At 34.9% G+C, this 27,940-nt stretch overlaps 1 protein-coding gene across 1 annotated transcript; it reads right to left on the minus strand.

Moving 5' to 3' along the window:
- Positions 1–11: 11 nt before the first annotated feature.
- LOC121422154 (harmonin-like) lies at positions 12–27,901 on the minus strand. The gene is made up of 14 exons (XM_041617052.1): positions 27,642–27,901; positions 24,845–24,912; positions 22,773–22,916; positions 22,263–22,404; positions 21,737–21,845; positions 21,385–21,464; positions 19,285–19,476; positions 16,783–16,899; positions 13,560–13,685; positions 8,581–8,655; positions 6,758–6,914; positions 5,192–5,304; positions 2,278–2,339; positions 12–690 (listed from the first exon to the last, which is right to left on the minus strand). Exons 1-14 carry the CDS (start codon positions 27,675–27,677, stop codon positions 678–680), a joined length of 1,434 nt encoding a protein of 477 aa, XP_041472986.1. The 5' UTR covers positions 27,678–27,901; the 3' UTR covers positions 12–677.
- Between the last annotated feature and the right edge of the window lie 39 nt (positions 27,902–27,940).

Below are 27,940 nucleotides of genomic sequence, written 5' to 3' on the forward strand. Positions count from 1 at the left end.
TGAATTTTCGCTTATTTTTCACAACAAAGTTATATGCATAATCACATGCAAATGAGAGAATCAATGATTCTCTCATTTGCATGTGATTATGCGAATGGGACAGTCGATTTTGTTTGGGCGGACTTGTCCTTCAAGTTACATTATTTTGTATGATTATTTTTTCTCCCATGAAAAGACAGACTATTATAATTGTTGTCACCTTACGAAGATTTATCTCCATGGTTACATCGTAACTTTACCCTCTTTTCAACACTGCATACTGATAAAATGATGGATCATTACGGCGGCAACCCTTGTGATTTATACATTAATGTTTATGCACATATATATGCAGGGGCCGTGGAACCAAGGGGGGGGGGGGGCTTCAGCCCCCACACTTTTTCTTTCCAAAACTGTATACATAGACTTAAGAATTACCATGTGATTTTGATTTTTTTGCATGCTCAGTCCCCCACTTTCGGCTCAGCCCCCCTCCCTGTAAAACGTTCAGCGGCCCCTTAATTTTATGATAAAGTTCATTATGATTTTATTGACTCTGATGTATGGAACGCTTCACAATCCTTTTCAAAGATGTACAATCAAGAATTATGTATTTCCATCCTTATTTGAAAAGAAAATCGACGTCATAGATTATTTTTCATGCTCTACTGTCGACGTCAATGAATGCCCCAAGAGTCCTAAAAGAAAGTGCTGTAGGTAAAGAAAAAAATAACAATCATATGCGATTTCTTAAGATTGCAACAAGAATATCCTTTTTATCAATATAATTTTGGATTAATCCCCAGTATCAATCTTATAAGATTGATATCCAGTCTAAGGGTTTGCAATGGTAGGCATGCATGCGTCCGGGAAAATTAGATACTGTTCGAAAATATATCTTTTAAAATTAAGAAGAGCAAAAAACAGGAGGGGAGTATTTTGTGGGTAGAGTTCAAGAAATAATGGTTTGAATATTATAAAATGTTCTATAATCATTTATGTATGATCATTAAATAAGTAATAAAAAAATCATATTTGCTTTTTCCGACTTATTCTTTCTTTTTTTCTATTTTGTCCGGTTGTGTAATTCATTTTGTCTATTGCAAAAGCTATACGCTGTGAAAAAAAAGAAAATATGTGTTTTGAGAGGCTGCACAATAAGCCATTTGGATATAATATATTATATTTTCAATATAACTAACAGAATGGCACAAATGGGTGTTGAACTAAAACCAAGAGTTCAATACTGTTGGAAACGTCTGGTGTAGTTTAACAACAATGCTTTTGCAAATTTGTATTTTCTTCCTTTCTTCACTTTATATCACTTAATTTCTATGTATCCATATAATTATCATTTTGCAAAAATAAATTTACAAGAATGTACCAATGTATTGAAAAACCAAAGATTGATGGTTGTGTTAGCTCTAAGTAAAAACGTTGTTTAAAATCTCATACAACTCTGTTTACTATATGAACCTGACAGTAGTTGTTTAAACAGTTTTTCAATTTCATTTCAACACAATAAACATGCTGACTAAAGGCTTGAAAAGCAGGGGGATCCATGACAGATAAATAACAGTGATACAAATACAGCAAATGAATGACAGTAAGTTTAAACAAGTGTTCATTTTTGTTTAAATCTTAAACAACAAAGTTGAATTTTTTATATTACATTCTCAATAAATGAACTGTAAACAGCGTTGTATAATTTTTACGCATTCGTAATTACGAATTCGTAATTCCGAACCTTCGTTATTCCGAAGGTTCTGATATTCCGAAGGTTCGTATTTCCGAAGGTTCTTATTTCCGAAGGTTCGTTAGTCCGAAAACGAATTGAGGTTCGTAATTCCGAAGGTTCGTTAATCCGAAAACAAAATGAGTTTCGTAATTACGAAGGTTTGTTAGTCCGAAAACTAAATGATTAACGAACCTTATTTCATTTTCGGACTTACTAACCTTCGGAACAAGGAACCTTATTTCGTTTTCGGATTAACGAACCTTCGGAACATCGAACCTTATTTTGTTTTCGGATTATCGAACCTTCGGAATAACAAACCTTCGAAATAACGCCACAAAATTAATGTTCGGATTAACGAACCCTTTTACGTTTTCGGATTAACGAACATCGAGGTATAGGCAATTTACGTGTTTCGGAATAACGAACCTTCGGAATTACGAAGCATAACCAATTTTTAGATGGCGTTTTTGCTGTGTACGAGATGTTTTTAAAATAAGAAAAACGCATGTTACGTCTAGTGTACAGCTGGCTAGTACGATAAATAGAGCAGTCATACTTACACTTCATCTTCATAATTTTTAGGAGGTGCCACAGCGATTATCATCCTGAGTTTCTGAGATCCCTGTGACCAAAATGAAATGATAAATGTCGAGATATGTGATTAATACTTCAGTGTTTAACAGCGTTTCTACAATTTTGTATAGATACCTCATCAAAGGGGAACTTTTCGTTCAATATCTTTAAAAATTATTGCAGTCAAAATTACAATTACTGAACTTTATCGTAAATATAATACATTTATCTTTTAGCAGGTAAACAATATTAATTGCATTTTGAGACGTAATTCAGATTACAGGCTAAATGAACGAATTACAAGTACTTGAATTGAATTGAATTGATTTGAATTTATTACAGAACGTCACCGGCAATTGCCAACATTTTGTTCAAAACAAGAAAATGTATACATAAACAGATAAACAAAGACAAAATAGTATTTTTTGTCAAACAAAACAAAATCAAAACAAAATATAACAAAGCAACTTATATATAAAAAATATACACTATAAACATAGGCATTATTCGGGTACTCATTTTAACAATGAGAAAAAAAAAGCTGATGTCCAAGAGAGGACAAGGAAAACACAAGGAAAGTGGGAGAGGAAAGGGAAATAAAGAGGAAAGAAGTTCGAAAATAGAGAGGGCAGGAGAGAGGAAGAGTGAGAAGAATGGCATCACATGTAAACTTATTGTGTAAGAATATTGCGAGTGTATTAATTCAAAGTGTTTGCCGGTTGATATTTTTAGTACTCAGAATTCCCCCCTAATATTAATTATGTTTTGGACAAAAGAACAAAATAATTTAATCAATGCATCAGTTTCCAATTTCATGATGTAAATAAATTTTTCCTGGTACTCCATTTCAGAAAACCTAATATTAAGGGTACTTATCTTTTCAAAAAAATCTTTGCGCAAATCATTATATTTGTTACATTTCATTATTATGTGAAACTCATCCCCCACCAAATTCAAATTACAATCCTCACAAAATCTCAGGTTAGATGGTATCTTCTCCGGTCTTTTGTACCTCCCTGTTTCTATTGGTAGATTATGAGCGCTCAGTCGGAGCTTGGTTATATTTTTTCTCAAATTGACATTGTGTATTGAACATAAATAATTTTCTTGCCTTATATTGAGTTTGAATTGCCTAAAAGTTCTTAGTTTATTTCCTTCCCTACTGTCCCTGTCGTTAAATAGTACTTGTATTTTATTAATGTTTTATGATTATACAACCATTAATCGTCAAGTAGGTCTAAAAAGAAAAAAAAAACATAAAAGAAAAGTCTACTAAACTTATAGGCCCGTATTCTGAAGTCAAGTTTAACTTAAACCCAGGTTTAAAGTTGTAGTTGAAGTATGGGAAGCCAAAAGTATCAACATTTTTATTAAGTTGCATGTTTCTTATGTTTACTGTGCTCTTTCCTGATTCATAGATGGTGAAGACAATCATCTATTTATACTTTCTACACAATTATAAATGATTTGAGAGCCAAGTGAGCTGAAGTATGATAACGCTACAATGGCTACTGTTAGTGATTTATGTAACAATTGGCTGTCCATACTTAAACCACAACTTTAAACCGGAGTTTAAGTTAAACCTGCTATCAGAATACCGGCCATAACGATTAACATTTTGTTAATTTCACATGAATGTTTTGAGTCATATAGCATTGGTCTGCCTTTTTCCCTGCTAAGAGCGACTTTAAGAACGACTGGTGATCCTTTCTTGGGGTAAATAATATACACAAAAACGTTAATTGGCGAGGGTTTTGCGCGTAAGTAAGGATCACCAGTCGTTCTTAAACATGTTAAAGTCGCTCATAACTTACGAACAGCTTTATAAAACACCCAGTAGATTGATCACCATGTACAAGCAATTACAGCTATCAATGGTTACACTCTAAAAATGTGAAATTTTAAATCAGAATTTGAAAGGTTGAAGGAGTGACGATCTTTTTCTAAATGTTGCATTTACCACTTGAAAATAATGGTTCAACCAAACACTTCAAATGCTAGAATCAACTTTATGCAATGTTTGATAAAACACTTGGTTATCACTCCTCTTCCAACCTTTCAGATGGTGATTTAACCATGGAGATCCTACAACAAATTTAACGTTTCACTTTCAGAGTGTATTATCAATTAGCCATATCGAATAATTCTGCTATTTCGTGGGAATACTATTAGTAAATCATTAATCTGACTAAAAAAGAGACTTGATTTGAATTCATTTTTATACTTCACAAGATAGCAACATAATAACATAATACAAAAAATACATTTGATTACATACAAAATACAAAGATAATGACAGTAAATAAAGTGAAATATGAAGGATCCTGCATGAAAAGCTGCAGAGATCGGACACTAAAAGATAATAGTAAATAGTGGTAGTAAAATACGCGCTGTGATTTGCTGGATTTGTACCACGTGACCTCCCTTCAAAAAGTTATATTGTACATATGTACAATATAACTTTCGATTTTTGGATGGCAAAATTATCCATGATGGGGGGCTTAGATTAAGGGATCTATTTACTATAATAAATAGTGAACGTTCTATCATACAATATTACTGGACTATATGAACTCCAAATATAAAATTATCCCTCGTGCAAGCCTATTTCACCTCGGCCTTCGGCCTCGGTGAAATAAACCTGCACTCGGGATAATTTTATATTTGTCGTACATATAATCCAGTATATTGTACAATAGATTGTACACTATTTATATAAAATCAGACTACAAAGGAAAAGACAAAAATTAGCGTAAAATCGCGGGGTAAAGAAGGAGAGGGAAAATTTGACAAATGTGAAACAGAGGGGGGGGAGCAAAGAATGATGCCATCATTATCATGATAATTGTTATCATATTATCATGATTATGTCGGCAAATCCTTAAAAACTATAAAACTTACGTCGAGTTTTCCTTTCATGTGTTCTTTGAATGTTACCTGGGCCGCTTCCAAGGTGACGTCGATTAGTTTCTTGCCCTCCAGCATCAAGATCTGATCACCTTTGCTTATAGCTCCTGTAATAACAGTTGGGTAGATTGTTTTTTTTTTCGCCAAGAAGCTGAATGCGATTCATTTGAATAGGTCATCAGGGGTCCGTTGCAGAAAGACTTGCGTTTAAACGCCAGTCAAAAAATCAATCGCAAGTCCCAAATGCGCGCTGTTGATTGGTTGAAAAGCGCGTGAATTTTAGAGTTGCGATTGATTGCAACTATTTCTGCAACATGATCCAGGACATGTTGATAAGCCAGGGTTGGGGGTAGTTTGCAACGACTTAAATGTGGTGTCATACTTTTTCTTATTTGAATGATAGGGGTGTTATAGAGCTCTACACCGTCCCCGATCGTTCCCTTTAATACTCCTCTTTCTTTCTTTCTTTCTTTCTTTCTCTCTCTCTTTATACTCGTCTTTCCTCTTTCTTTCTTTCTTTTTCTCTTTCTCTCTTTCTTTCTCTCTCCCTCTCTCTCTCTCTTTATACTCGTCTTTCCTTCTTTCTTTCTTTCTTTCTTTCTCTCTCTCCCTCTCTTTATACTCGTCTTTCCTCTTTCTTTCCCTTTCTCTTTTTCATCATCCCCTCCCCACCGGGGTCACGGAAACGAGGGGATGAGGAGGGGCATCAGCCCCTCACTTTTATTAAATGTGTAAAAAAAACAACGTCAAAATGCCCCTCTGATTGTGATTTCTTACTTGGTCACCCCCCCCTCCCCCCTCCTTCAAAACCGTTCCAAACCTCTGCCAACTCTACTTGAAAAATTCAAAGAAGTGATGAATTATGAATCCATCAAATTATTTTTTTAAGAGCTACCCTTTTCTGGGGCCCGTTGCAGAAAGAGTTGCAATCAATCGCAACTTTAAAAATCATGCGCAACTTGATTTTCAACCAATCAACAGCGCGCATTTTGGACTTGCGATTGATTTTTTGACTTGCGTTTAAACGCAACTCTTTCTGCAACAGACCCCTGGGCAGATAACACATTCAACCCTCTGATTTCATCTTTATTCTTTAGCAGAGCCGTTTTCACACATGAATCTATGAGAAATGTCTTACGAGCGTGGCACCTTTAATACACTCACTTGTTACACACACTTAATCTCTTTCCCTTTCTCTCTCTTCCTCTTTTTTTTCTTTTCTTTATTCCCATCACTTCCATGCTAATTTCTGGTTCGACAGAATTCATTGTTTTTATGTTATTTGGCCGCATGTATTTTCAATTTTGGTTTATAATGATGGGGATAAATGTCGTATTTTATTACATGCACTCCCAATATGATAAACAATCTTTCTATGTGTTTTGATATTTATATAATGTATAATTTGTGTAAATTGAGTTTTTTTAATTTTTATATTGATTGTATTGTTATGTAAATAATTGCAAAGGGCAATGCAATTCGGCTTTTCAGCGACAACCGTTTAAAACAAATAAATAAATGATAGTTCTGAGAGAGCACGTTAACTCCTTTTATACTCACCACTCTTAGCGACCGCGCCCCCTTCCAGCACCTCTGCTACCACCACTTTGCCAAGAAGGGGTGTATTCAAGCCCCCCTCTAGGTACATCTCGAGTGGCCCATCCTTGACGATCTCCACCCTCCTTAGTGTTCGGTCATCAATCTGACGGGTCGTAAACTGATGAGAGAAAGAAGGAAAATATAGTAAGATGGACTTCTTCCTTTAAAAAACAAGTCCACCCCAACAAAAAGTTGATTTGAAAAAAAAGGAGAAGAATCCAATAAGTAACACACTGAAAATTTCATCAAAATCGGATGTAAAATAAGAAAGTTATGACATAATTAAAGTTTCGCTTAATTTCACCAAACAGTTATATACACCATCTGGTCGGTATGCAAATTGGCAGACTGCATGATGACGTCACCCACTCACTATTTCTTTTGTATTTCATTACATGAAATATGAAATATTTTAATTTTTCCTCCTTGTCAAGTGAAACAAAGTTTTATTTCTCCCTGAATATGTGGAATTACCATTATTTTAACAGTTTATGGTTACGTTAAGTTGATCCTTATTGTCAAATATGTAAAAATTGAAATATTGTATAATTCAAACAATAAAAAACAAAAGAAATAGTGAGTGATGGACATCATCGACTCTTTCATTTGCATATTGCCAAGTTGTGCATTTGACTGTTTTGTGGAAAATAAGTGAAACTTAAGATGTCATAACTTTCTTATTTGACTTCATATTTCGATGAACTTTGCAGCGTTATTTTTCTCTTTCGATTAAAATAAACAATTTTCTGGGGTGGACTTGACCTTTATTAATCAAAGTCATCATCATCATCAAACATGTCAAAGCTATCATCCCTGAAATCCAATTTCTGCTTACACTCCCCAATCTCCTATTTACATTCCTTAAAATTTGCGTTCTGTTCTCGAGATCAGCGTCATACAAGCCTCGCTTCTTAGTTGGTCTCTTTTTCATTTTTCAGCATACATACAACTATATACTTTAATTACTTTTCAAAATGTTTTGATGTATCTATATTTGCTTCATTGTATTTTGTTTGTATTGTTACTACCAATATGAAAGTGTAAGCTCATATTTTTTAATGATTGATTTGTATTGATTTATGTTATGTATTTGTATTTATGTTGCTCTGATTTGCACGTTGAAAAAAAAATATAAATAAAATATTTTTTTTTAAATTGTTCTATATTATGGATTATAATTATATAGCAGAGACGCCTATTGTGTACTTGCCTATTTATTGGCGCACTCTACATGTATCTATCTAAAACAAAATCTGCCATGGTCGAGTGGTCTAAACTGAGTAAACACTTGAAAGTTCAGGGTTCAATCCTCGGCCAACAAGGTGTTTTTCTACTGTGGAATTCTTTTCCCATACTTTCCTTATGACAGAAAATGCTATGCACTATTTATCACCATGCTTATACAAAATTTGTACCAGTCAACAACTACACAGTAAAAACACTGTTTAATTTTTTTTCTATACAACTCTGGTTACTATATGAAGCTTACCTGCTTACAGTAATTGTTTAAACAGTTTAAACAAGTGTTTAAAATCTTAAACAACAAAGTTTAATTTTCAATATCTAATCCTCAATAAATTAAACATGATTGTTTAAACTATTAAACAACTACTGTAAGATTCATATGGTAAACATTGTTGTATAAAATCTTAGACAGCGTTTTTACTGTGCAAGGAAAGCGCTTGGTTTTGATTTTTGTAGTACAGTGCAATCTAATTATTAATCTTTTCTTGTTTCTCTATCTTGATATGATTGGGATATGGTTGCCAATTTGAGGATATTACCATGGAGTAAGGGTCTTTGGTCCACCATTCTGGCTGTTTTTCAGTAGGCTCTGGTGTCGGCTTTGGCTTTTCATCCTGTGAAACAAACATATATAATTAGATAGAAATAAAGTGAAAAATTAATCACAAAATTTACCTTAACCTAATTTGAATAGTTATGAGCTATCCATCAAAACCAGGGCCCTGTCTTACCAAGAGTTAAGATTGATCCAATCAATCTCAAGTGTCTAGAAATCAATCCATACCATCATTTTTGTACACAAACTTTGCACAATGTCCTTCGTAAACAAGAAGAATCTCACTGAATCTTCAAGAGAGCGATGAATATACATCACATCTAGACCATATTTTGAACAGATTTGCATTTTAGATGCTGTGACGTTGCTAGCCATCCATAGTTGTGGTTAGAATGAACAAATTGACGATTATTCTTGAAGTGTTACAAACTTTATTAGCTCAGTTAGCTGATGACGTCATCATAATCATGGAAGTTAGAAATCAGGTAATGCTTCAATAATACCGATCTAAGTTTAACTAGAATTTAATTCGTCATGCGGACGAATTAGGTGGTCTGTCATGATTTGTCATTCAGTGTCGGCTGATGTATGAAATAAATCATTTAGATATCATTGATAATCTTGATCGTAGACATCCTAAGAATAAGTTTTGACCATTACTAAATGTGATTATTGATGTGGTGATGACAATCGTCAGACATACATCTTCAAACAGATACATACAAGATAGATGATTATACCTCACGGATCAACACGGCAATGCCGGCATGATCCGGGGAGGTCCGGGATAGTTTTGCCCCAGATGACTGTGAACACGGCATCAACACGGCAGCTTCACACAGATCTACACGGATCATGCCGGCAGAGCACGTCGTCAACACGGACCAATACGTCAGCAACACGGACCTACACGTCAGCTACACGGACCACCATGTCAGCAACACGGACCTACACGTCAGCAATACGGACGAACACGTCAAATGCGTTATCCATTGAGCTAGCATATTCCCCATAGAGATTACACGTAAGCAAATTTTAAAATTACAATTCCAATTTTGCAAGCGAAATACGGGCATGATCCCGGCATCTGATCAAAAAAAGGAGGGCACACTTGCGAAAGCTTAGAATCTCGGCTACAACATACTAAAAGCTCAGGGAAAACTGACAAGAAACAATGGAGATATAGCTCACGAAATAGAGGAATGTCGAATCTAGTTTTGAGAAAAGGTCATGTCCCATAGAGATTACACGCAATATACATGTGATATGAAAAAAGTAATTATAATCTGTTTTATCTTGCTAAATTTAAACTTTTATACCTTTAAATTATCATAAAGGATCATGTAAGAAGCGGCCAAAAGAAAAAAAAAGTGAAAAAATTCATCTTGTTCACCCCAGGACTCGAACCCGTGCCCTTTAGAAAGCAGTCAAAGCCACGATATTCCCCATAGAGAATACACGTAAGCAATTTTGAGAATTACAAGTCCAATTTTGCAAGCGAAATACAGGCATGATCCTGGCATCTGATCAAAAAATGGTGGGCACATTTGCGAAAGCTTAGAATCTCAGCTACAACATACTCAAAGCTCAGGGAAAACTGACAAGAAACAATGGAGATATGGCTCACGAAATAGAGGAATGTCGAATCTAGTTTTGAGAAAAGGTCATGTCCCATAGAGATTACACGCAAAATACATGTGATATGAAAAAAAGTAATTATAATCTGTTTTATCTTGCTAAATTTAAACTTTTATACCTTTAAATTATCATAAAGGATCATGTAAGAAGTGGCAAAAAGAAAAAAAAGTGAAAAAAAAAATTCATCTTGTTCACCCCAGGACTCGAACCCGCGCCCTTTAAGAAGCAGTCAAAGCCACGATATTCCCCATAGAGAATACACGTAAGCAATTTTGAGAATTACAAGTCCAATTTTGCAAGTGAAATACGGGCATGATCCCGGCATCTGATCAAAAAATAAAGGGCACACTAGCGAAAGCTTAGAATCTCAGCTACAACATACTAAAAGCTTAAAGAAAACTGACAAGAAAAAATGGAGATATGGCTCACGAAATAGAGGAATGTCGAATCTGGTTTTGAGAAAAAGTCATGTCCCATAGAGATTACACGCAAAATGAGGAAAAATGACATGCCTCTTTTCATCGCTGTTTTACGCAATGATGCGTTTCTCAAAACGAATATTCATGTTAACTAAGGAGAAAGAGTACATTCTAAACTACAACATATCGAAATCTGGGCGAAAAACGATCTATATTCGAGAAGTTACAACCAAATTTGCATAAATTTGATGACGTCATTTTTGAAAAAATGAAATTTTTAGTTTAGGCGCCATTTTGATGACGTCACGATATAATTTAGGGACAATGGTGACATGAAATCAAATCTACAACTCATACTCTATCGATATATGAAAAAAAAATTGGGGGTCAATGGACTATTTAAAGAGCTACAGTGAATTTTCAATAGGCATGTTTTTGCCCATATATGGCCTATAGTGAGAGCTCGCGCGCACACGTGCTGCAAATTTTAACGGGTGTTAATTTCGTTATTAATGGTCGTAGAAAGTTGATCAAGGTATCAAATTGTTCAAAATTTTATTATCAATGAAATGATGTAAAAAAAACGGTGTTTTTGCACTGTGTTAAGGTGTTACGCGAGGAAAACGCGCGCGCATACGTGCGCGCGCGCAAATTTTTGAAATGCTTAAAATGACCTGAAACGTACTCTCGTTCGGTCAAAAAGTGATTTTGAGCATTTTGAAATTTTGACGCGCGCGCATGCGCGCGCCCATGACCTGCAGGTGAACTTTGATGACATGACCTGATGACCCTTGACCTGAAATTAATGTGATGTAAATATTGTTAATTTTTAATAATTAATAATGGAGATATGATTGATAATGTGATTTTACAAAATGGCGCCTAGATGACGTCATCATGACCTGATGACCTTGAAAAGCTTATTTTGACGTGTCCATGACAGATCCTATACATGACATGAAATTCACTGAAATTGATCAAGTCTATTTTGAGATAACTTGGCGACAAGAAAAATCCGTAAAAATAAATAAATAAAAATAAGAAAATTCTGACGAAATTAAAAGGTGATCTGTCGTAAATGACAGACCACCTAATAATCATAAAAATAAAGTTTATGCAATCGTCTAGGCCTACAGCGTAGTTGATTTGTAAACCAAATTGTATTTTCGTTTACGAACATAGTAGCAGCCATGCGTGTAATAAACATTAAGTGAGAATGAAACCTTTGAGGCAAGATCGTTTGTGTGAAAACAGAAAAAAAAAACAGATCAACGAAAGTTTGAGAAAATCGGACAAATAATGAGAAAGTTATGAGTATTTGAATATTGCGATCACTAATTCTATGGAGATAGCGAATTGGCAATGCGACAAAGATGTGTGATGTCACTTGTGAACAAGTCTCCCCATTACTTTAGTATATATTTCACTAGAATTGCCTATTTTATCACATCTATCCATAAATCATGTGTTCTGTCTACATGAGGGCATGTTTGTAATACATATTTTTAAAGAATACATCATGGATAAAGAGTTTGTATCATCATAACAAAAAGCAAAAAGAGATATTTTGAGGGTATTTTATAGTCCACCAAAGGGAAAGTTGTTCATCAGTGACATCACACATCCTTGTCGCATTGCCAATGTGAGGATCTCCATATAGCATTAGTCATTGCAATATTAAAATGCTCATAACTTTCTCATTATTTGTCCGATTTTTCTCAAACTTTCTTTATTTTTATTCTTTGATTTTTCTGTTTCTACACAAGCCTATTTGTTCCAAAGGTTTCATTCCCCTTTAAGATCCGATATGATATAACAAGTACTTAGTACTATGGAGTAGTATATCATGTATATAATAAAGCAATGTTCGATGTCATCATCATCTTCAAGCTCTCCCGACCGTTCAGGATGGCGCTGTCTCGTAAAGAGATAAGTTTTGTTCATTATTTATTGAATATTCTCATTGATTCATGTCAACTTTGTTCCGCCGAACGGTTTAGAAGGGAGGGGGGGGGGGCTGACCATGCAAAAAACCCCCACACAATCATAATAATGGTCATGTTCACGTTTTTTGAAAAAAAAAGTGAGGATGCCCATTTTTTTTCTCTGCTTGGAAGTAGGAATATTACTGACACAAAAACCCAAAGTTTATTTATTGTTGTGTTTAAAGGGTTTGATTTTGCTGCATAAGATTATTAAAATTGAAGTGGCTTATCAAGGAAATTTCATCGCATCCAAAGGCTGTATTGCGAAATGTTTTACAACGTTAAAAACGCAAAATATATACAAATCAGCAACCATGCTTACAATGAAAAATACTATTAAGCACATTGACAGCGAAGCCATGTCGGGAGAAGTGTGAAGTGTGAGAAAAATAACCAATATGAAACAAATTACTACTGGTGAAAATATGTATATAACATAGGCAAGGAAGAATTGGAGAGTTGCTCGTAGCCTTGGTTCCCCAGGCGTTTCTCGAGGGGATAAACTTCGTATTGTAATCATCCAGGAATGTATTCATACTTCTTGGCATCACACACACACATGACACAAATATTATTATAATATACTGATTACAAGAAAGAAAGTGAATGAACGTCATGTATTAAGAGCATTATACTGATGAATCGATTTATTTTCAAATGGAAAAAAAATGACATGGGGTAAATCATGCTGGTTGTATATGACGGTAACCGACATAGCCATGCAAAAACGTTAGAAGTTAGTTATATAATAAATGACACGGTCAAACCATTCAACAACAGGACCAGAAACCCCGTTACACGTTTGCAAATTAATTTAGTCGACATCAAAATGCAAAACAGCATGCTCCTTGGTACACCATCCGTTCATCACTTACTACCTCGTCATAAACCGGTTTATAAAAAGACCAATGTGTTCCAACCTCTAAACCGGCTGCCCGGATCGCATCCCCGGTACCGCTACCGGATACCACCGCCGTTGTCATGGGAACGTCCGCATCCTTGATGTGAGGGGATGGTTGAACTGGTTCAATCTGGATTGCATCCTCCTGTGTTTGGTGGATTGATAGAAAGAAAATGAGTTTTGAAAAAATCTTCGGAGGAAATATCTCTGTAAAAGTACGATATTATCAAAAGTTTATTTCATGAAGATATATATTTTGTTACACCATGCCACAAACGACACCCATACAATCCCTCTACACCTTATTGGTCAAGAGACTCGGGTAATGCAAGAAAGTGACATGCAATCGATTACAAATATGACTTTCAAATTTGCGACGGATATTGATGAATCGATCTTAGTAATGGTAACTTATTTTGTTTTGTTTTTCTTCCGTACCAAGAAGCAGACTGCAGCAGTAAATCGAAACTTTGCAATTAATGATTAAAATCGATTTGGGTATCTATCAAATGACCTTGCGATCGGTTTCAAATTTCTTGCAATACCCCCCTGAAGTAAATGTAAACAGAAGCATGTAGCAGTGATGACATGGATGCTGAGTGCTCTTGAAATCTTACCTTCACATATTTCTTCCAAGAAGAAATTGTGCGTGACTTTAGGAAAATGATGGAGAAAGATGGAGAATAAAGAATTTGGTGAGAAAAATATTGAGGGAGAGAATGAAAGGGAGAATTATTGAAAGAATGAGATATGGTAAAAGTGAGATTGTGGAGAAATAAGAGATAAAAGAGAGGGAGGTTGCAATATGATAAGATTTAAGAGCGTGGTTATAAAATGGAAAAAATGAAATACAAGGCCATATACGCAGTGTAATTAAATTCATTTTACTTCTGCCCCAACGCACGGTGAGTTCCCACAATGAGACGCCTTATGTATTATAATTCTTATACAAACAGATAATTGTATTTCCCCTCCTTAGATTTATTACTATCCAACAAATAACTCCAACACCATAGACATCATAAAATCGATGGATATTATTTTTCATTTTCGTTTTTGTCGTGCGTTGTCATTTCCTGAAAGAAATATTTTGAAATAGGCCCTAGGACATCATGCGTTGATGATAATTTTAATAACGTATCTTCCATTTTGGTTTGATTCGATCTGTGTGTTTGTTCGTGTTGAGAAATTTAAGAAGGTAGATATCATAATAAGTGTTTGGTAAATAAATATGATAGCATTTGGTAATGATAGTTTTCCTACATCCCTAATCATGATAAGAAATTTAGGACTGAAATAAAATAAATGAATGCCTATCTACTTATTATTTTGCACTTGTTAAATCGGTGAGGGGCCGTCTTACAAAAAGTTGCGATTGATCCAATCAATCGCAACTATGGAAAGCCAGCAAAGTCAACATATAAAATGCATGTTTGTTCCAAAAAAATCTAGATATGAATGTATATCCATAACTTCATTGATTTCTTGACAATTTTGTGTGATCTCCTAGTGATTTTAGACCAAGTGAATATTAGACGAAGTGGGTATAGCCTAAATGGCAATTCGAAAGTAAATGGGCTGAATTACAAATATACACTCTAAAAAATGAAGTGCTAATTCAGCTCTTAAAGAGCGTGTATAGTGACTGCACTTCGGAGTGCTGATTTGTCTAGTTCAAATTTGAACGAGAAAAAGCAGCACTCTTAAGTGCAGTCACTATACACGCTCTTTAAGAGCTGAATTAGCACTTCATTTTTTAGAGTGTACCAAATGGTTAGTACACGAACTTGGAATAGACCATGTAATGGGAAAAGATCTAACCAAAAGTATATACAAAATAGCCAGTATAGTTCGGCTTAATTCTTGGCCATGGTCTAATCTGATCAATTATGGGAAACCGAAAATATCAAACCTGTGTTAAAATAATTGTATGCTTCTTATTTTCACTGTGTCATTCTATAATGGCAAATAAAACTATTGAAGTTATCATCCGGACACTTTTTGAGTTATTAGAGTGACATAAGCTGATAAAATGAACTTGTACTGTTTCAGAAGTCTGACACAGCTGGCACTCCATAGTTAAACCATAGAGCTATAAGATGTAGAGTTAAAGCTAAACCAGAGTTAAGAATATGGGCCAGTGGGTGCAGATACAACCATGTAGCCTAGTCTACTGTGCATACCCTTCACTCGAGTTAAGTGGTCTGGATACTCGGCCTACATTGACTTGCATATAGTCTTGTGAAGACCCACTTGTTGTCCAAAATTTGAATCCTTTTTTTTAATTCATATTTGTTATTATTGCTACTGTTGTTATCTTGATTTGTTCCATTTAATTATCCTGATTGTTAACAATAACATTTGAATACTGTGATTATGTTTGTAATTTGACAAAAAAGTAAATGGGCTGGATGACAATTATACCAAAATGGTTTGTGATTGTAAAACCAATAAAAACACATAATTGAAAATAATCAATTAGGGTCTGAGCCTGCAGAATACAAATTTCTTTACCTCCCATGGCTTGAGTACTTAGTTTTAAATGTGCTAGTCTTTTGTGAATACCTACTTGTTGATCAAAGTTTTAATCAGGGTCTGCGCCCGACATATCACCTTACCTCCCAAGATCTGATTATTTAGTTTTAAATGTGCTAGTCCTTTGTGAATACCTATTCGTTGATCAAAGTTTCAACAAGGGTCTGTGCCCGACATATCACCTTACCTCCCATGGCTTGAGTACATAGTTTTAAATGTGCTAGTCTTTTGTGAATACCTATTCGTTGATCAAAGTTTCAACAAGGGTCTGTGCCCGACATATCACCTTACCTCCCATGGCTTGAGTACTTAGTTTTGAATGTGCTAGTCTTTTGTGAATACCTACTTGTTGATCAAAGTTTCAACAAGGGTCTGTGCCCGACATATCACCTTACCTCCCATGACTTGAGTACTTTTTTTAAATGTGCTAGTCTTTCGTGAATACCTATTTGTTTATCAAAATTTCAACAAGGGTCTGTGCCCGACATATCACCTTATCTACCATGGCTTGAGTACTTTTTTAAAAATCTGCTAGTCTTTTGTGAAATACCTACTTGTTGATCAAAGATTCAATCTGGGTCTGTGCCCGACATATCACCTTACCTCCCATGAACTGAGTACTTAGTTTTAAATGTGCCAGTCTTTTGTGAATACCTATTTGTTGATCAGAGTTTCAACAAGGGTCTATGCCCGACATATCACCTTACCTCCCATGACTTGAGTACGATGTTGAGATGGTCGCTGCTCTTTAGGGCCATCAGAGCCTCGGCGTGGGACACGTCATCGAAACTTGTCGAATTCACAGACTTGATCTGATCACCTACCTGCACAAACAGAGTACAAACGTGTCTAAATGGACATGATTACCGTGACTGGGTTATACTCCCCAGGGAGCGGAGAAGGGGCATACATTATATGTTTCATCACCCACCTGAAGATCACAGCAGATAGCCCATGACTGATATGGGGTCCGTTGCAGAAAGAGTTGCAATCGATCGCAACTCTAAAAATCATGCTTAACTTGATTTTTCAACCAATCAGCAGCGCGCATTTGGGACTTGCGATTGATTTCTTGACTTACGTTTAAACGCAACTCTTTCTGCAACGGACCCATGGACTGGCTTTCGTAGACAAGGTTGGCGTGAATGAGATACGCTCCCCAAGGAGTTGAGAGTGAGCATATAGTGTATATGTAGTAAAAATTGCAATATAAAGGTTATATTAGGAATAAATGTAAACTCGCCTTGTGGACATAATTGACGTGATTGTTTTATACTCCTCAGGGAATGGAGAGTGTGTATATACTGTGTACAAGATTGTAAAAATCAATGTAAACTTGCTCTGATGCACATGGTTGATTGATGAACATGGGGAGTGGAGAGAGGAATATAGTTTAAAGACAAGATAGGTTATAAAAAATCATTAAAGTTCTTATAAACTGGACTTCATGGATATGATAAACGTTTTATATAGGCCTAAAGGAAAGAATGGAATAATGGAGGGGATTGCTGCATGATTTCATTAAAATCGCATGCGAAAAAAAATGTCCGAGAATGTTTATGAATACGAACATAGATTTTATTTTTCTTCTTTTGTTTTTCCTTCTTTCTCGGTCCTGCACCCCAGCCGCCCCCGTTTGTATGAGAGAAAGACACATAATTCGCCACTCTGCCTCACCCTACACACAATGATCATTTGCGGCATTATCTAAATATCATTTTATTAAAACTAATCATTTATAATTGTGTTTTGAGTGTCAATAGTATTCTGCCGCGCCATATTCATCATACTTGAGACAGTTGAAATTGGATTGTTCGTCTGTTCTTTTTTACTTACTGTTAAAGATCTGTTTAATTTCTCTTTCACATCTGTCACGCATTTATCAAAATTATTGACATATACCTACAGCAACCTCCTATTCCCTGGGAATAAGAATTGAATGATTTGAAGTCACAGACAGACATGTCTGCATTCTCAAAACATTTACTAAAAGCTGCAGTATAAAAGCACTATTGAATATTTTGAACGAACGTATAGACCTAATAATGAATGCAGTTGCGCTGTTTCTAAGAAATGGAAGTTTGAATTGTATTTTTTGTCATATGTACATGTATATTGCATGGATCCTATTTACTGTGTTTGAGCATACGAAAACTTGCCATCAAAGTTGTGTTAAATATCACGTCTGTGCCATTGCATAAAACTATCCGCTTTTTCTCTTTTTTTATTATTATCATTTATATATTTTTGTTTTTTCTAATGATGTTATGATTACTTGCATTATGTTTGATTTCTTATCTTTGTTTATACTTGGTATGTGTTGACCCAATAAAACATATAGGGCCTAGATACCAAAAAAAAAACGGTGTACATATAGTTAAATAATAGTTTATACAATCATTATATTCTCTTTTGAAATGTATAATAAAAGTGTAAAGTAATTCAACATCGATGCATAAAAACACACAAATACACATACATCACATCAGCTATTAACCAAACATATATGATGTCACGAAAGTGAAGATAAAGAAATTAACATAAAATTAACAAAGAGGAGGTTACAGCATATTAGAATGGGGACAGATAAGATTTGTATAAAAACAAAGAAAAGGGATTTTTTAAAAAAATCGGTCACTTTTTTTTCTTTTCACAGATATATGACAAAAACTTCAACACTCCTTTATGGGGCATATTTTCTTTCTTCAAGGAACAACTAGATAAATCAAAAAGGGGTCTTTCAGAGAAAATAAATTGTTAGTTATTGGGGAGGGCACAGGAGTGAGCAGTACAATTATACTGGATATTACTATATTTCTGTACGTCGTCGTCACCATCATCATCCTCATCATCACAACCACCACCACGGCTGTGGCCACATAGTAAACCGATCCCCCAACACTCATCTGGAATCCTAGTTTCTCTGCGAAGATTCATAGGTTAACCTATACCACAACGATTGGTCCTACCACTGCAGATGCCACACTACCAACATGACCAACAGCATCATCATTATCATCATCATCGTCATCATCATCATCATCATCATCATCATCATTATCATCATCATCATCATTATCATCATCATCACCATCATCTTCATCGTCATCATCATCATCATTATCATCATCATCGTCGTCATCACCACCACCATCATTACCGCCACCACCATCATTGTCATCATCATCGTCGTCGTTGTCGTCACTCACCTGGAATCCCAGTTTCTCTGCCAGGGTGCCTGGGTTAACCTTGTGTATGAAGATACCAGGTCGATTGGTCCTACCACTGCTAATGCCACACCCTAATTTTTGTCCCCCTTCTAGGTTGACGAACACGGTGCGCTCCTTAGCGATGATGTTGCGGGTTGAAGAGGGGGTAATCTCCGTCACTGGGGATCGCTCCTAAGAGTTTTATGGAGAAGAGGGGTAATAAGAGTTAGACGTGGTTTGTGGTTTGCCCCCTTTTGCATTAACGAAATACTATGCATCTCCCCGGCCGCTGATGAATTACAATGGAATAAGGAATTATTATTAGTCGTTATGCTCTCTTCACAATATATTTGAATAATTCTATCAAAACAACATAAAACATTTCTTTAAAAAAAAAATTAGAATTACATCAAGCATTCCGAGAGACACAATCTTGATTTTGATCAAAATTGGTATACTTGTTTAGTGTGATCCCACAGTACCAAATTTCAAATTTTAGGTCAATCGGGCCAGGGGTTCGCGAGATACGGACCGTCGAATTTCGAGATTTTCGGCAAAAATGGGCGTGGCCGGCTACCTTTGAACCCTCGTATCTCAAAAAGCATTGGGCCAATCTTCACAAAATTGGTATCATTGGAAATGGAATTGAATAAGAATTCTAATTCTGCCATCACTTTTAAGATTGGAACATATTGAGGTGTTTTGACACTTTGACCTAAGTTTTGACGTTGAAACTGACCTTGTGGATCACGTGACCTTGACATTATTTTTCGTGAAATGTAAGCTCCGTCATGTTCTTTATAATATATTAAAATTTTAGAGACGCATTATTTTTTGTTTTGGAGCAAATAAGATTGAAAGTATGCATACCACAAGAAAAATCCATAATGAACAGTGTAACATGTAGGCCCTATACAGTTAATATGTACATGTAATGTGTACCAAATGCATGCAATATGCACTGCATATAACTTCCATCTTGCATCTCCCGCATCCTTTCTTTGTTTTAGTATTAAATACAGTATATCCATTCATTCTCTGTGTTAGCATTACTTGGAAAATTACAGGGCTGAATGGTTAACATGATTTATGCCTGTCTATTATCAAACATTCCTTGTCAGAATTGCAGAAGTATGGGAAAGGTGGCCAACACTTGAATAGTTGACCTGCAACAATAGGAAATTAATTTAAAGGTCAAGTCCACCCCAACAAAAACTTGATATTAATAAAAAGAGAAAAATTTAACAAGCCTAACACTGAAAATTTCATCAAAATCGGATGTAAAATAAGAAAGTTATGGCATTTTAAAGTTTCGCTTCATTTCACAAAACAGTTATGTGCACATCTCGGTCGGTATGCAAATGATGACATCACTCACTGACTATTTCTTTTGTATTTTGTTAAATGAAATATTTTTATTTTCTCGTCATTATCATGTGAAATGAAGTTTCATTCCTATCTGAACACATGGAATTCCATTAATTTAACATTTTGTGCAAGGAGATCCTAATCGTCAAATTCGAAAAATTTGAAATATTGTATAATTCAAACAATAAAAAAAAAGAAATAATGAGTGAGTGACATCATTGACTCTCTCATTTGGATGTAACTGGCTCGTTCATATAGCTATTTTTTTTTAAATAAGCGAAACTTTGAAATGTCATAAAAAATTCTTATGGCAGAATTAGAATCCTTATTCAATTCCCTTTCCAATGATACCCATTTTGTGAAGATTGGCCCAGTGGTTTTTGACATACGAGGGTTCAAAGGTAGCCGGCCACGCCCATTTTTGCCGAAAATCTCGAAATTCGACGTTCCGTATCTCGCGAACCCCTGGCCCGATTGACCTAAAATTTGAAATTTGGTACTGTGGGATCACACTTAACAAGTATACCAATTTTGACCAAAATAGAAAATGGTCGGGTTAAAATTTTTATTTTTTTGGGTGATTTGACATGGAATTACCCCAACGGTCATTAAACATTTGAAGATGAATTTAGAAAAATGAAACAAAATTGAATTAATTGTTTTATTTAAAGACTCACATAAGTGCCTTGACATCATTTTTAAGAAACATAATCTTTCAAATAATGCACTTACGGGTGAACGCTGTCTGTTTTTTACAAACTGCCATGAAACAGGATCTGACCCCGTGTCTTTGATGGGAACCAATCCAATTCCTGAGGAATAAAGATTTTTGGCATTTTATGGTAATTTAGAAAAAGTTGGATCATCATCATCATCACCACCCACCACCACAATCATCACCATCATTATCGTCACCATCATCATCATCATCACCACCAACACCACCATCATAATCATCATCATCGTTTTCATCATCACCATCATTATCATCATCATCATCATTATTATCATCATCGTCATCATCATCATCATCATCATCATTACCCCCACCACCACATCATCATCATTATCATCACCATCTGACCTTTTATCTTGAGTGTTAGCATCTTCTTTAGTTTCATGGCTGCTAGGGCCTCTTGGTGGGTGACCTGAGAAACATTGTACCCATTCACTTGAATGATCTCATCACCGGGCTGTATCGGGAGAAGAAGTGGAATGGGTAAGAATATGGATGGTATAGAGAAAGGGGTAGTAATAGGAAGAGAGAGAGAGATGAGAAAGAGAGGGGGAATGGGAGGTAGAGCAGGTGTGTAAAAGAGGAGATAATAATAATTCAAATTTAAAATCTATGAGGCCCAAAACCTGACATCGAACGAATATACCAATGACAATTGAGCCAAACAAAATGTATTTATAAAAAAAAATCAGCTCTAGTATTCTGGTTTGTTTGTTTTTGGCAGCTATAGTAATGTGTTTTTTGTTTGCTTTTGGTAATAAGCCAATCCATCCATTCACTCACCAATTAATGCTCAAGATGAAAAAAGGTGAAAATGCATTAAAATCCTTTTACTGAACAATTAGAGCTAAATTCTAACATGCTCCCGGCTTACCCTCAGGCCTTTGAGCTCTGCTTGTGATCCCGGAGTCACCTCGGATATAAACAGACCTATCCCGTGTTCGAGACCTCCTCGGAACTTGAACCCCAGAGGTTCGGCGCCACGTCGGGTCAGGTGAACAAGACTAGCTTTCTTACTGTAAAAAACAACAAAAACAACAAAAAATAAATAAATAAACGACAGCATAAATACATCACTTGGCTAAATCTATTCAAACATGTTGCTTATACATGTACTCAACTTTTGTGTTTAATCTATACCCTGAAATTCCACATATAAATGGCCGAAATGAATAAAAAAAAAACTGAACAAAATACTCCTTTTTGCGTCGCCAATAAGGTTTACTTCGCTTCTCCCGGATTCACCTACATAAAAGTGATAAATATATTTTCACTTGATCAATGTGGTGAAAAAGAGTAAATTGATAGAGCAACAAAATACAACATCACCTTCATAACTGAAAAGGTGAACATGACCATGTTGTATGCATGGGGTCATTCTCACCTTGGCGGTACTGGACATAGATTATTGTATTCCACCTGTTGGTTGACCGACACAAAAGGTCGTATGTCATCGAAGAGGTTGACCCGATCAGGAGAGGCTAGAAGGTCTTTTAGGGTGTTGACTAGAGAAGCCACATCGCGATCTCTGATTAACAAAGGAATAAGTTAATATCATAAAACATAAGATAAAAATATCAAAATAGATAAAACGTGTAACATTAAATAGTAGACTTATTTAGAATGAAATAAGACAAGATAAGATTAGATAAAACAAGATACTAGTCAGAGTATAAGATAGGATATAACGAATAAGATAATATAAAGATAAGACAAGATAAGCAAGGTTAGATAAGATAATACATAAGATAGATAAGATTATGTAAGATAAAATCAGACTAGATAAGGCAATCAAATTCTCGACTGAGCAAATATATTGTTAAAGGCTCATAAGCAATCAAAACTTATTTCGTGGTTGTTCGAAATTTTGTACATTATTAGAAAACGTAGTTAATAAGCATGTCCTTTCTCTACAATGTTCCCGTTTAGAGGACGACGTTAAAGGGGAAGTTCACCCTGACAAAAAGTTTATTGTAAAAATAGCAGAAAAAATAATAATAAAATATTGCCGAAGGTTTGAGAAAAAAATCATCAAATAATTAAAAAGTTATTAGAATTTCAATTATTTGATTTGTGACGTCATATGCGAGCAGCATTCCTACATGGCGAATGGTAAAAAATCAATGAAATGTCATTTGCTCAGAAAATTGAAAATGGTTTTCACTGTAACTTTTGTATATCAATAGACAAATCATTTCATACCCGATCATGAAAAGAGAACAAAATTAAGTCATCAGGAACCATACAAAATTTGAAATTTATACATTTTATATTACATAACACATGGGACAGCTGCTCGTTTAAGACGTCACAAATCCAAAATTTTGAACTCTAATAACTTTCTTACTCTTTAACGGATTTTCCTCAAACCTTCACCAATATTTTTTACTATTTTTTCTGCTATTTTCACAACAAAGTTTTCTTCAGGGTGAACTTCCCCTTTAAACAGATTTTCGAAAAGCAATTATGAGAGAGAACCTCGCACTCCAAACTTTGCACATTGAACTCTTATTTCTGAAATACATCATCCCATAATTGTGTTTTTAGCACGACTGCTTTTCGGCTTCAAGCTATCATCGATGATATAAACTGCCTGAATCCTAATAGATTTATCTTTCACCAACCTTACTTTAAATTCCTTTTCTCAACAGTTGGTGATCATCTTAGCTGCTTTTGCGTGACATTTGTGACTATATCGTGATGTCTATTTGTTCGTTTTGTTTTATAGAACTATTAACCATAATAGACCTATATTATCCCCATATGGCGAGAAAACGATTACTCCTTCCCTCTTCCGTGTCTTTTTGCTACAGTTTCACCGACGAACGTTTCATAAAACTTCATAACAATTATTTACAGAAATAATGCTAGCTTCTAAAATCATTCAATGTGATTGGCAATCAAAGTAATAAGTCGATGAAAGTATACCTCTTTTCCAAATCAAATTCGAAATAATAACTTTCAAAGATTCAAAAAAGAGAAATTAATTTTTTGTTTTAAAACATTTTTTGTTTTATTTCTTTATTTTGATTTATTTTATCTTATTTTAATTCATTATATTTCAATGTTATTAGTTTATAAATTTAATCATTATTATTATTTTTTTTTTTGGGGGGTAGACAACTGTTTGTGAAGTCGTGAGATTAATGAAGGACCAGTAAGGAGAGAAAGGGGGTGAACTAGGACAGCGAGGGTGCAAGAACATGGCCTTAGGCAACGGGGGGGGGGGACGGGGTAGCTGCCCCCAGAAGTTTTGAAAATCTACATTTTTTAATTTAAAATTTCGTGAAATTCACTAAAACTGTGTACAAAATCCTTAAATTTCACTTTTAGAAATCCAAACCCCACAAATAACAAGCTTAATCGTTTCGTTCACTCGCTTTCGAGTTATTTCGAAAAACTGTATGCGTCCTGCCCTTCCCGGAAAAAAATTATGTGGCTTTTAAAGAGACTTACTGCTTGTATTTTTTGAGTTGTGAGTAGAGCTGGGCCTGGTCTTTCTCGTACTCAAGAGTAGCCCTCACCTGGATAAATAAAGAGCAGAAGAGAGAAAGATGGATTAAAACATAATTAGACCACTAGCATAAACAATATTCAAACAAAGAAAAAGTATCACGATTCAATTAATTACAAATTAGTAGTAGTAGTAGTATTAGTAGTAGTAGTAGTAGTAGTAGTAGTAGTAGTAGTAGTAGTAGTAGTAGTAGTAGTAGTAGTAGTAGTAGTAGTAGTAGTAGTAGTAGTAGTAGTAGTAGTAGTAGTAGTAGTAGTAGTAGTAGTAGTAGTAGTAGTAGTAGTATTAGTATTATTATTATTATTATTATTATTATTATTATTATTATTATTATTATTATTATTAGTAGTAGTAGTAGTAGTAGTAGTAGTAGTAGTAGTAGTAGTAGTAGTAGTAGTAGTAGTAGTAGTAGTAGTAGTAGTAGTAGTGGTGGTGGTAGTAGTAGTAGTAGTAGTAGTAGTAGTAGTAGTGGTAGAAGTAGTAGAGTAGTAGTGGTAGTAGTAGTAGTAGTAGTAGTAGTAGTAGTAGTAGTAGTAGTAGTAGAAGTAGTAGTAGTAGTAGTAGTAGTAGTAGTAGTAGTAGTAGTAGTAGTAGTAGTAGTAGTGGTAGTAGTAGTAGTAGTAGTAGTAGTAGTAGTAGTAGTAGTAGTAGTAGTGGTGGTGGTAGTAGTAGTAGTAGTAGTAGTAGTAGTAGTAGTAGTAGTAGTAGTAGTAGTAGTAGTAGTAGTAGTAGTAGTAGTGGTAGTAGTAGTAGTAGAAGAAGTAGTAGTAGTGGTGGTAGTAGTAGTAGTAGTAGTAGTAGTAGTAGTAGTAGTAGTAGTAGTAGTAGTAGTAGTAGTAGTAGTAGTAGTAGTAGTAGTAGTAGTAGTAGTATAGTAGTAGTAGTAGAAGTAGTAGTAGTAGTAGTAGTAGTAGTAGTAGTAGTAGTAGTAGTAGTAGTAGTAGTAGTAGTAGTAGTAGTAGTAGTAGTAGTAGTAGTAGTAGTAGTAGTAGTAGTAGTAGTAGTAGTAGTAGTAGTATTTTGAACAGATAAAGTAAAATCGGACAAACAAAACACTGAAAATAATCAAAATCGTCGAAGGAATGACATTTTAAAGTACTTTCAGGCCTACGTGCTCCGCCTATCATCAAATATACATTATCCTCGCTTAGAAGTACAATGGCAAACAAGGCGAAAGTATATTTGTATTTAGGATAAGGCTAATCGAAGTAATAACAAATTGGTGATGAGCTGTGTATATAGGCATGTCCAAGCCGCTTTACAGTCATTTTCACTTATATGATGGACAGCCGGGGGAAGGGTGCCCAGAAAATCATGCAAAAAACACTGGACCCCACTGGCGTCGAGGGGGAGGGGTATTACAGTAATGACCTATTATTTTTTTAAAGTTTGCTTGTCAAAATAACATCAGCCGGGAAATTCGTATTATAGAGATCTATTGAATTTTTTGAAGAAAAATAGGCCCCTGTCTTGGCCCCTTCCGATGAGAAGAAATGAATCCGCCATGCAGTTTTGGTACACAATTTTGTTTTCAGCAACAATGGTTGACCATTTAGAAAATTATAAATATGCCATGAATGGTATGTTATCACACCAGAGAAGTGTTAAACAACACCAGTATCGTTTTGGTCTAACACCAGATAGGTGCTTATACAACACCAATTAGTATTAAAACAGCATCGGTTTGATTCCAAACCGGTGTTGTTTCAGTACTTCTCTGGTGCGGACATAATTATACAGATAATGTTAAATCAACACCGGAGTTTTTGCAGTGTGGAAAGGCAATGGAAATAATACAATTATATTTTTACGTTATTTTTATCAAACAAACTTGCACGCTCCCTAAATCTTATGCAATTTAATATTTATTTGATATTTGAGTGATCTCTAATGTGAATAACACTATGTGCTTTAAAAAATCAATTAAAACACAGCAACCGTTGTCGCCATAATTGTGTCAAATTCCACAAAAAACATTGATCGAAAAATGACGAGTTTTACCAGTATAGGCCTACTCTGTTTCTCGTGTCTCAAATGGAAATGTCTATTATGAAATATAATAAAAGTATACGGAAAGGGGCCTATATCACTAAAATATCATGATGAAAGCATCAGTTGTGAATTTAACCACAACTTAGTTATTTCACTTTCTTTGTTTTATATTTTTTATATACTTTTTGCCAATTAGAGCATAAACGCCCATTAAAGTGCATACCATGAAAATAAAATTGTACGAAATAAGAAATGTAGTGTTTGAAAATATAACCAACCATCAGGGGCGAATCTTGAATTTTCAACAAGGGGGGCATTTTTATACAGGAAAAGAAATTAACAAGCCCCCCCCATAAAAAAATAATAAAAAATGTCTTAATTTTTTCCAAATCATGGTGATTTATGTCACGAAAAATTTGACAAGCAAAAGAAAAACAGTCCTCACTTGACTTGTGTAATGGGCATTTTGCACTAACAAATATATTTATGGTTCTCAAAGGAGGGCACGGGACGATGATAATATAAATCATTCATAGTTGAATATAAATGAGCGTTTTCAATTTGCAATCGAAATTTTGTTAGTGCATCATGAGACCAGAGTGCTAAAACAACGTACATGATTTGGTATCAAACTTCTATACAAATTTATTATCAAGCAAAAGCATAATTACTTAAGTTATTTTTTGGCCAATAAAGGAATGAATAATATGCTTACATTTTTAACAAACCGTATTTGAAGTTTCTTACCCTATTATTGAAATCCTGAGTCACTGCGTGGTCCATTGTAAAATTATCTATATTCCAAATTGTTCTCTTTTGTGAATACAACAGCTTTACGTTTCCAAATGAGTTGATCTGAATGAGAACAATGTCTCCCGTGTAAATACCGCTATTGATATCATACAATACAACTCAAACGGCCGGTGATATATTGCATTTAACTGACGTGGAATGATATTTGTAGATTTCTGGCACAGGTGTCCCCCTACCGGAGAGTTCAAAGTGCGAAGTCCTTTTTCTTGTTGGGCGTACGGAGAGAATTATGA

Source organism: Lytechinus variegatus, chromosome 9, assembly GCF_018143015.1.
Source record: "Lytechinus variegatus isolate NC3 chromosome 9, Lvar_3.0, whole genome shotgun sequence".
NCBI lineage: Eukaryota > Metazoa > Echinodermata > Echinoidea > Temnopleuroida > Toxopneustidae > Lytechinus > Lytechinus variegatus.

Excerpts from the sequence above, each read along its gene's own strand:
- LOC121422154 (XM_041617052.1), bottom strand. The coding sequence starts at position 27,677 with ATGGACCACGCAGTGACTCAGGATTTCAATAATAGG. Across the intron at positions 22,405-22,772 it reads CTATGTCCAGTACCGCCAAG|TAAGAAAGCTAGTCTTGTTC; the intron begins GTGAGAATGACC and ends TGTTTTTTACAG. Across the intron at positions 16,900-19,284 it reads CAGAGAAACTGGGATTCCAG|GTAGGTGATCAGATCAAGTC; the intron begins GTGAGTGACGAC and ends CTGTTTGTGCAG.